General features: G+C 61.9%; 1 protein-coding gene across 14 annotated transcripts in view; it reads right to left on the bottom strand.

The window, feature by feature from the left end:
- The window catches only part of BIN1 (bridging integrator 1), a 27,825-nt gene extending 19,117 nt beyond the window's left edge, over window positions 1–8,708 (bottom strand). For all 14 annotated transcript variants that reach the window (XM_015561683.1, XM_015561687.1, XM_015561686.1 and 11 more), the window contains exons 1-5: window positions 8,698–8,708; window positions 4,131–4,211; window positions 761–815; window positions 471–565; window positions 166–261 (exon numbers count right to left, since the gene is read on the bottom strand). In XM_015561683.1, coding sequence (XP_015417169.1) covers window positions 166–261; window positions 471–565; window positions 761–815; window positions 4,131–4,211; window positions 8,698–8,706 — 336 coding nt within the window. In that variant the 5' untranslated portion in view covers window positions 8,707–8,708. The remainder of the gene's footprint in view (window positions 1–165; window positions 262–470; window positions 566–760; window positions 816–4,130; window positions 4,212–8,697) is intronic.
- Between the last annotated feature and the right edge of the window lie 1,760 nt (window positions 8,709–10,468).

Genomic DNA, 10,468 nt, shown 5'->3' with positions numbered 1-10,468 from the left:
GCCCAGGGAGCAGGGCCCCAGCTCAGAAAGGGCCCCGGCTGGGCTGGCAGGCCGGCCGCAGCAGGAGCAGCCTGGAGGGACCACGCGCCAGGGGCAGGGATGGCCCGCCCGGTTCCTCTCTCCCTCTCGTTTCCCCAGCAGGAGCGCCACACGGCAGCCTCTCACCTTGATGTCAGGGAACTGTCCCAGGTACGTGTCCATGGTCAGCAGCGCCTGGTCCACCAGCTTCTGGTGGTAATCCATCCAAAGCAGGTCGTTGTTCTAAGGAGGCAGCAGCAGGTGAGTGCACCACCAGGGCGCCAGCCGCCCCAGCCACAGCTCTCGCTTCCCAGGAACCTTGGAGCTCAGCTCTTGCCCCATCACTTCAAGGCTCGGTGCCTTCTTAAAACATGTTTCTTCATTGGTAAAATGGGCCAGCAGCCGAGCCCAGCAAGGCCCGTGGGAGGGCCGAGCCACCTGCCCCCACTCACCTCGGCGATCTTGTTCGCTTCATCCCTGCCAGGCCAGTCGGGCTCATACACCTCCTGCAGACACTCGTTCAGCTTCTTGGAGGCCTCATGCATGGCTGGGGGGCAGAAGGGCCACGCTGCAGCCAGGGCCATGGGGACCTGGGATGGAGGGTCCCCAGAGGCCCAGGAGTCCTTGCCCCTTCCCCATAGACCCTGGCACCTCCCAGCTCTTTACACCTCAGCTCCACATGGGGAAGGCCCCGCCCTGCATCCGTGAAGTCTGGCCCACCCAGGCCAGGTCTGCCTCATACCTTTGACGGAGGCCAGGTAGGTCCGGAGATCCTTCTGCAGCCGGGTGCCCTCATTCTGCAAAGAAAAAGATGAAAACAAGGTGACGGCTGGGGGCACGCCCTGTACCCCACCCTCTCCTTCCTGCACCCCTGCACTCCGCAGGCAAATGAAGGCTGTCCTCACAGGACATGGCAGGAAAGAGAAGAGAGGTGCAAGCGCCCGGGCGGGCCTGGCCCCCAGCTCAGCCTCAGCACAGCAGCAGCGCCCCCGCCACACACATGTACCGAGCAGCCAGTGTGCGCTCGGCTCTCCGGGCGGCGGGGCTGTGGGCCCGGAGGGACATTCATCCTGAGTTATCAGCACCTGTCTCTCCAGACACTACTCTCAGCCCTGTAAGGACGTCAGGAAGACAGGCGTCCCGGATGGGACACTGGGGCATGGCCGGCGAAAGCACACAGCGCAGCACACGTGTATGGTGGGACTGGCACGCACAGGCCCGCCCTCCGACAACCATGGACCGGTGACCAATGTACAGACACGTGGGCGGGGGCGGGGGCACCTCGTTCCAAAAGCTCCGATGGTGCCCGAGACCAGCAGCTCCCACTGCATTGTGCCTGATGGAAGGCGGCCCTGGGGAGAAGGGGTGGCCTCGCCCGGGGAAGGAGAAGTGGGGCCGGGTCCACGGCTCCCGGGATGCTGGCCAGCTGGGAGGGAGGGTGTAGGATGTAAGAGAAAGGGTCACCAGGGGAGTGGGCCAGGAGTGAAGCTACCATCATGCTGGGCCTGACCCGCTGGGGTCCCTCCAAACCCAGCTTCTCCCTGCCAGGCCTCCCCTTCTCACTCCCTGCCACAGCCCCAGCGCCCGCGGACTCACCCCCAGGGAGGGGTGGCCATGGCCTAGGGCAGTGATGGCGAACCTACGACACGCGTGTCAGAGGTGACACGCGAACTCATTTTTTTGGTTGATTTTTCTTTGTTAAATGGCATTTAAATATGTAAAATAAATATCAAAAATGTAAGTCTTTGTTTTACTATGGTTGCAAAGATCAAAAAATTTCTCTATGTGACACGGCACCAGAGTTAAGTTAGGGTTTTTCAAAATGCTGACACGCCGAGCTCAAAAGGTTTGCCATCACTGGCCTAGGTGCTGTGCTTGCCTGGGCACCAGGATGTACCAGGGCCCCTTGTGCCTCCCAAACAAGGCCACACTGTGAACAGGCATGTGGGGCACAGATGTGCAAGGGGCTGCCCACATGCAGCTGCAGCTGGAACCCTAACCAGCTTCGCATCAGCCTCCAGTCGGAAAGCCCTGCCCCATCGAGCTGCTTCCGCAGCCGGGCAGGACCGGGCCAGCACAGCACCTGTGAGCTCCCTTCACAGGGCTGCTCCCCTGCGGGGCCTGGGGAAAGTCTCTGCAGCTGCCTGGAGCTCTGACGCTCCTGGCAGAGCAGCGGGAGGACAAAGTTCTGGACCCGCTGCCCCTGGGCCTGCTCTCCAGGCTCAAGTAGGACAGCACCACAGCCCAGGACCAGCGCCTGGTCCAGCTCTACGGTGGCAGCTCGGCCAGCCCCCCATGTCTCCACTGTACCTCCCTCCAAAGGGTGCTCCCCACCACCCCTGAAGACTGAGCCCCTGCCTTCCCAGTGGATCCGGGGGCAGGCACCTCTCCTGCACGGACCCCTCTCGCCCCCGCGGCCTCTTGCCACTCCACACCAGGGCCAGCAGGGATGCCCGCCTGGAGCAGAGCCTGGGTGGGCCCTGGGGCAGGAAGGACAAACACAGCAATGAGGAGGACTGGGCTGCAGGCTACAGGTGGCCCCAGGACCCTGGGTGCTTGGGGGCTGCCTGAGCTAGGTTCATGGGGCTCAGCGGGAGGGACAGGAGGCCTCCAGGGCTCAGAGCAGGGAGGGAGGACAGGTGCACTGTGATGAGTTCAAGTGGGCCCATGAGGGATGTGAGAACAAGTGACGCAAGGTGACCTACACCCTCTCCTAGGACCCACCTCCTAGGAAGGACTAGGAATTTGCTTCCTTGAGACCATATTTCTGCCCGCCAGCCCCTGACTAGCCTCAGCCCTGCGCTCAGTGCTCACAGGTAACGAGCAGACGCCCGCTGCCAGTGCCCAACCGGCCTCGACCCACCTCTCCCAGGTCCTGCCAGCACGAGGCCGCTGACTCACTCCCTCCAGGACAGTGCCCACACCTTTCTAAATCCTGGCATCCCAGGGCTCAGTCACCCCACACACCTGTCAGATCCAGAACTGCCTGTCGCCTCAACCCCCAGGGAAGCTACCCCAAGTCTCCAGTGGGGACTGAAGTTTGTCCCTCCTGCTCCCACCCTTGGCCCCTGAAAAGCCAGTCCCCCAGCCACCTGAGGGTGGGAAGAGGGCCAGCTTAAGTGGCCAATACACATGCCCAGCCAGGGCACCACCAGCACCAGCTCCTGCCCAGCCCCTTGGCCAGGCCTTCCTGCCCAGTCCCTCGGTCTGAAGATCAGTGTAAGTCGTGCCCAGAGCCAGGGACCCAGAGTCATGACTCTGAGTAACATATGGGAAGAGCAACCTGTGGGTCACAGCCCTGGGGCCAGGCCACAGGGAACCTTCGCTCCCAGGGGCGCTCTCCTCACCTTCTGCAAACAGCCCCGCCTGCTGGGGCAGCCCCCTCGCCCCCCTTCTCCCCGCCACCACCCTGGGCTGCAGCTCATTTCCCTCCAGGCCGGCCTGTTGCCCTGCAACCTCGGCTCAGCTCCAGCACAGGCCCCTGGAGGGGGAAGGTCTGCGTTTGGAATCCCAAGCCCCGCATCAGCTGTGTGGCCTCGGAAGCCCTCCTCATCCTCTGAGCCTCAGTGCCTCCTTGGTAAACAAAGAGAACACCAGCAGCATGGCAAAGATGCAAGGCGTGGCCAGAGGCGAGGCCCAGTGGGTAAGCATTCACCTAGGAACCAGGAGGTCAGGGTTCATTCCAGTCGGGGCACTTGCCTGGGTTGCAGGCTCCATCCCCAGTCCGGGGCGTGCAGGAGGCAGCCAATCCATGATTCTCTCTCATCACTGATGTTTCCCTCTCCCTCTCCCTCTCCCTCTCCCTCTCCCTACAGGCTCCGGGCCCTGGCTGTCAGTTCTCAGGAAACAATGGGCCTTTCCCTGGGTTCCATTCCAGCTGTCGGGTTGGCAGTGTCTTCAGTGCTTCCTGAGACCCGAGACCTCAGACGCGGACAAGAAGCAGAGAGGCCTGATCCCTCCAGCCCTGTCCGCGCCCCGGCAAGTGCTCCCTCCCCCCGGCAGTGTCCTATGGCCTTGCTGATCCCCTTCTCTGAGCTCCCCTGCTCCACATTCACCCACAGCCACAGGCCCATTCCCACCAGCTCCCCGAGGCCCAGGGCCGCCCCACTCACCAGCTGCTTGTTGAAATTCTGGACACACTGTTCGAACTGCTCATCCTTCGTCTCATCAGCCTTGCCCAGTTTCTGGAGGACCTACAGAGGCAGAGGGAGGGAGTGTGCCCCTGAGACAGAGACCAGCCCAAGCGAGAGTGCCCTTAGCAACACCACAGGCCCCTCCCCCCCAGCCAGGGTCCAGGAGGCCCGGCCAGTACCAGCAGCCCAGGCGCTGGGACCATGAGGTCTCCCGGCTGCTATGATCCCAAGGGCAGGACGGAGCCCACCAAGGCTCAGACCACACCCCTCTCCAGGGCCTGCCCATCACCAACAGGAGGGCTTAAGACAGGCCAGCCTAGTGCCTGAACCAGGAGGAGGGAGCTACAAAGACAGGATGCAGGATCAGGTGCCCCTCTTGCTGACCTCACGCACACCCCTGGGTGCTCCTCCCACCCTGGTGGCGAAAGGTGAGCTAATCTCAAGGGGCGAGGGCGGTCCCACCTGCCCACAGGCCCCCACAGCGCCCCACAACCGGACTGTACCGGGCTGGAGGCGACACCCAGGAGGAAGGGCAGAGAGGTGCCAGGAGCCAGGCTCTCTGTGTTCCTAGCAGTCAGCTTGGAGAAAGAGAGAGAGGGGGCGGGGCACGCTAGGAGAGGAGCCTGGGAGGAAGCCAGAAGGGCTGGCCCATCAGGTTCTCCCTCTTAGATCCTACTCCCTACCCCCAACCCCCTACCCCATCCCAGTTCTCCAAGAGAGAGAGGAGGGGAGGGGAAGGTGAAGGGGGGGGGGAAGAGCAGGAGAGAAAGGCACAAAATAGAGGCATGGTAGGAGGGGAGGGCCATGGAGAAGAGCTGAGAAAGATGAGCTGGGAGCAGAGAGGGGATGCTGAGGCAGGGATGGGGGAGGGTTTGCAAGAAGAGGGAAGCTGAGACCAAGACGGAGGAGCCAGAGACTGCCATCCGCAGCCCTGGGCAGGCACCTCCATTAAGCAGCAGAAAGAACAATGCTGACAGCTCAGTAGAGGCAGTGGCCCCAACTCAACAAGAATGAGAGGAAACGGGTGGCGGTGGGGGTGGCACGCAGCGGGGAAAGGCGGGGACAGGCCAGGGCTGGGTACCCAACAGGCTGGGCCGCACGGGACCAGGAGCCAGCCCAGCAGCTGTCTGAGACCAGCAGCCACCACCATCACTCCCTTCAGCCACGTTCTCCCTTTGCAGTCCCAGAAGCGGGCCTCGAGCACCAGCTTTGCCCACCCAAGCCCCAGGCGGGGGCCCTGAGGGGTGCGCAGAGCCCTGACTGGCCAGGAGGGCCTGTGCTCCGGGCTGCTCCTTCTCTGGCTGGCCCAGGCGCCACAGTAGCCAATCAGCTCTCAGGTTCTCTCTGATCACACAGTACATTTAGCATCTCTTGCCAAGTGCCTGCTCAGATCCAGGCTCCTCTGCTGGGACAGACACTGGTCCAGCCCCAGGAGCGAGGGAGCACATGGGCCTGTAGGAGAGCCCAGGACAGAAATTCCATCTAGCCTGGGTAATCAAGGAGGACTTCCGACGGAGAGAGCTTACAGCAAAGGCAAGGAGACCAGAAAGATGAGGGTACATTACCGAGGAATTTCCATCTCTCGAGGCAACGAGAGGCCGCAGAGGGCAGTGAGCAGCAGGAAGGCAGGGATGGGCCTTGGGGAGCGGCCCCTGAACAACCATGTTCTACACAGTCAGGACACAGTCCACTGGGGAAGTGCAGCTGGATCACACGGCCCACACTCAGGTGAGGGGAGGAGAGGGAAGCGACCCCCACCGCCCTCTGGTCCCAGGGGAATCCCGTGGAGGTGCCTGAGCTTAGGTAGGGGCCTCCCCCTCCAAAGAGAGAAATGGACCCGTGGGTCCAGAAACCCATGGGGCCACCAAGGAAGCCAGGGGCTCCCAGGGAGCAGGAGCAGGGCCTGGGCAGCTGCCCTCAAGCCCAGAGGACCAGGGAGGTGGCCCTGTCTGCGCCCTGCCCTCCCCTTCTCCCTGAGGATATGCACTGAATCCCCAAAGATTTACCCCTCCCTCAGGACTCCCAGTGCGCCACAGCCGCCTGGGTGAACTTCGGGACTTATGGCAGGCCAGCGAGAGACCAGACCAGGCAGCGAGCAGACCCTGGAAAACAGGGCTCGCCCCGGCGCTCTCAGCCTCAGTGCCTTGTCAGGAAAATGGAGAACATGGCACCCACCTGAGGCCCGTGTCTGTAGAGCTCACCTCAGGTCCCGGCCCAAGCACATCCTCGAGAACAGTGAGCCCGTCAGGGCAGCCCTCACACTCAGGACAGGCCTGGCAACACCAACCCTCACACCAGGTCCAGACAGATGGCATCTCAAGACGTTGGACACACACACGGATCAGGTATGCATGGGAATACCTGTACACGCAACAAACTCCTATTCATCCTTCAAAACCTTGCTCTGTGAAGCGCCCTGCCACACACCACCCTGTACCACTGAGGGCCTGAGAACCATGCCCCTCATCACTGTGCAATGGTGCCCAAGTGTCTACGCTGGCCCTGCCCCAGCCACGTGAACAGCCTGAGGTCAGGGACAGTGTCCAGCTCTCTGTCCCGGCTCCTATACAAGACTAGGCACAGGTCAGACACACACATGTTCTTGGTGACCGCTAGCTAAACTGAGCCATGGGCTTTGAGGGCAGAGTCATGACCTTGAACAAAATACCCATCTCTCAACTTCAGTCTCTTCTACGCAGTCCTCTATGGTCATGGGTGGAAAGTGTGTGCCTAGCGCACAGGAAAGCTTGTCAGGGGAGGGAGCCCCTAGGACCAGGGGCTGGCGTTCCTGCCAATCCGATGCTGGTCCTGGGTACCAGGCCGGCTCCAGTGGGTCCCGGCCTGAAGCAGCAGCCTGCACGTGGCCAGGTCGAGAGGCTCTGGGAGCACTCGGGCCCCTGCTTCCACCTCTCCTGACCTCAGCGCCCACCTCTGAGCGGGGGGAACACCGCGCCACCGCGTGGAGGAGGCTTGAAAGCCAGCTCAGGGGACGCACGCTGGTCCTGGCCTTGTCCAAGCCCCACTGAAACCCTCCCCCATCTTAGAGGTGAGGGAAGGAGGACACGTGGTCCAGGTGTCTGTCCTCAAGGAGCTCCCAGTGTGGCAACTGGAAGGAAAACCAACCTGAGCCCACCTGCCCAATGGCAGGGGCCAGGAGACCATCAGTCCAGGAAGTCCCACAGCCTCCACTGCCCTGGCTTCCTACTTCCTGCCGCCCTCCCCAGCAGCAGCCCAGCCCTCCCGCCACCCACAGGCTGCTCAGCCTTCCAGGTGTGTGGCCCTCTCCACCGGAGCCCCAGGCTGCAGTCTCCAGCCTTGCCAGGCCTGCCCCGACTACACACACACAGAGCCCACCACCTGCAGGACGGCATGGGGGGCGCAGGAGGGAGGAGGGAGGAGGGAGACAGGCGGAGGAGAGGGCTGGAGGATAAGCAGAGCAGGGTGAGGAGGTGGCGGGGACAGGGCCACACTCTCATGCACTTATCATAAGGGTCTCCCTTTGCAACAAACACAGGAGCCTTTTGATGAGGGGACTGAGAGCAGCACACAGGCCCCCACCCCAGGGGCTGGCCCGCAGGACTGCCCGTGGCCCAGGACACCTCCTCAGTGTTGCCAGCTCCTCTCACACCTCTTGCCTCAGCCTCTCACCACCTCCTCAGCAGCAGATAGCAGCAGCGCAGCCACGCCTGCGAAGGGCACTCTGGTGACACCCCAAAGTGACAGAGCAGCGCATTCTGACAGCACCCTGGCCCCCTCTGCACCAGGGCTGTGACCGGGCTGGGTGGGGCTGCCATGGCCGCCTGGAAGAGTGAGGGCTCCCCAGCCTCTGCTGTGCCTCTCTCTCAGCCATAGCAGAGCCCCTCCCTCTGCTCCTCCTGGAAAGCAGCTGGGGACAAGCCAGGCCCCTGACAGTGCCTCCGACAGCTGTGCTGCAGGGCCTCCCAGCCCACAGGGCAGGGGCCAGCTACTGGAACTAGAGCAGGCCCCGCCCACCAGAAGTCTCCGTCCTCCCAGGTAAGTGTCCACTTCCATGAGCAGGTGGCGCCGAGCACAGAAGTCGGGACCAGCCTAAGGCCCTGGAGCCAGGACTGAGCGCTGCGCCCACCCTGCAGAGCTGCAAGCCCAGAGGGCAGGCCGGGGGCGGGGAGCTCACAGGCTCCCCTCGGCGCTGACCCGGGTGGCCTCTGAGCCCTGAGCCTGAGCCCCCGCTCCTCCTGGGGCCTTGACTCCCAGAGGGGCCGGACCCCGACACTGATGGGGACACATGCCCCAATCCGAATGGCCTGGAACACGGCAGGAACAAGTCCTTTCTAGAACCTTAGGCTGGGGAGGAGGAGGGAAGGCCGTGGGAGGCAGGGCCCACATTCCCAGTCAGCCCTGCCTCCAGGCACTGGGCCCGGTCCCGTCATGGTGGCCGCGGGCCCCATCTCCCCCCAGATTGTCCACAGAACTCCAACCCACACCCACACACACCCACATGCATGCGGGCCTTCACCCCGCTCCCCACGAGACCCCCACCCAGCTGCTGACCCCCAGAGGCTGTCACCTTCCTCATCTCCTGCAGCCCTGCCGCCTCGCCTCCCTCCGCAGCCTTGTCTCGGAGTGAGCGCGGCCCTGGGGGCGGCACCACCGGCTGCTTCCTCCCCACAGAGCTGTGGTCGGGGACCACAGGACAGGACGCACATCCTGGAACCCTCACACAGGCTCCCGACAGGCAGGCGGAGGGCCGGGTTTTCCCACAGCTGGGCCCGTTCTGGGGGTGACACCCAAGAGGGGAAAGTGAGGCAGGGCCACTGGAATCGGGCCAAAGCCACCAGTGACCCTTCCCCCCAGACATGCCCAGATGGGACATTCTGCCCACAACCCGTGAGTGTCCGCCAGGCTGGAGAGGGAGCTGACAGGCATAGCCCATATCCAAATATCCCTACTTGCCCCCAAATATCCCTTGTCTCTGCTGTTTTTAGATCTGGCTTCCAACATGGTTCCCACATTGCTTTTGAATGCCACGCCTGTCTCCTTCCATCCGGAGTATTCCCCGCACACCTACTGGTTACTGGTTATCGGATACGTTCTTTTCTCTTGTGATACTAACAATTTTACGAGTACAAAGGAGGCCCATGGAGAATGCGCCACACTCCAGATTCATCTGCTTATTTCTTTGTGACTAAGTTCAGGTTAAACCCTGTGTGGCAAGATGACTGAGGCGCTGCTGTGTCCTTCCTGCCACATGACGTGGGACGCCTGGCGGGCTGAGCCTGACCACGGTGGGGGCGCTGGCCAGGTCTCTGCCTAAAGGGAATGCTCCTCTTGCTAACAGATGGGCATCTGACAGGGAGGCACTGTCACTGTGGACGTGTGAGGCCAACAACTCTTCACCCAGCACCGTCACCATCCTCACACGCTGCTCCTCCAAGTGGGGGCCACGGACCAGCATCCGGCCCCCGGGAGCCCGGCCAGTGCAGACACAGAAGGTCCGTGTCCCCTTCCCACCTCGGACCTGCTGAGTGATGCCTGCATCCCAGCCAGGCCCCGCTCGGTGCGCACGGCGTCCCAGGCAGCGCCCTCTCCGTCCGGGGCCGGGTCCCAGTGCTGCCACCATGCCCTCCACCTGGCATTGGGGAGGGTGGGCATGTTCACGGACTCAGGTCTCAATTTTGCATCAGTGAGTTAGAACCTCCTACCTTCATTATTCTTTTTGATGCTCAAACTCTCTTATATTCAAATTTGGCCATGGGCGCCTCCGGACGGCCCAGGTCTCGAGCACTTGCTCACTTCCTCCCACTACAGATAACTGCCGGCTCAGCCATTTCTCTAAGGAGCCCTGGTGCCCTTTCGGGGGAGGTGTGCCCTGGCATCTCCTGTAATCTCTAGGCCAGTGATGGCGAGCCTTTTGAGCTCGGCGTGTCAGCATTTTGAAAAACCCTAACTTAACTCTGGTGCTGTGTCACATACAGAAATTTTTTGATATTTGCAACCATAGTAAAAAAAAAAAAAAGACATATTTTTTATATTTATTTTATATATTTAAATGCCATTTAACAAAGAAAAATCAACCAAAAAAATGAGTTCGCGTGTCACCTCTGACACACGTGTCACAGGTTCGCCATCACTGCTCTAGGCCATGCCCAGGGCTGTGGGCTCACCCCCATTTTAGAGAGACGAGGACATGCTGAGACATTAAGTAATGTGGACTCATTAAGTAATGCCTGAAGCAGCAAAGGCAGGGCTCTGTGGTTTGTGGTGGTGAACAGTGTGGCTCGGACCTCATGTGCACGGCAAACCAGCCCGCCTGCCGGGCCCGCCTGCCCTGGTCCCAG

The sequence above is a fragment of the Myotis davidii genome, unplaced genomic scaffold (assembly GCF_000327345.1).
Source record: "Myotis davidii unplaced genomic scaffold, ASM32734v1 scaffold117, whole genome shotgun sequence".
NCBI classification, from domain to species: domain Eukaryota; kingdom Metazoa; phylum Chordata; class Mammalia; order Chiroptera; family Vespertilionidae; genus Myotis; species Myotis davidii.
Note: the sequence above shows the minus strand (reverse complement) of the source record. Positions and strands in the feature narration are given on the sequence as shown.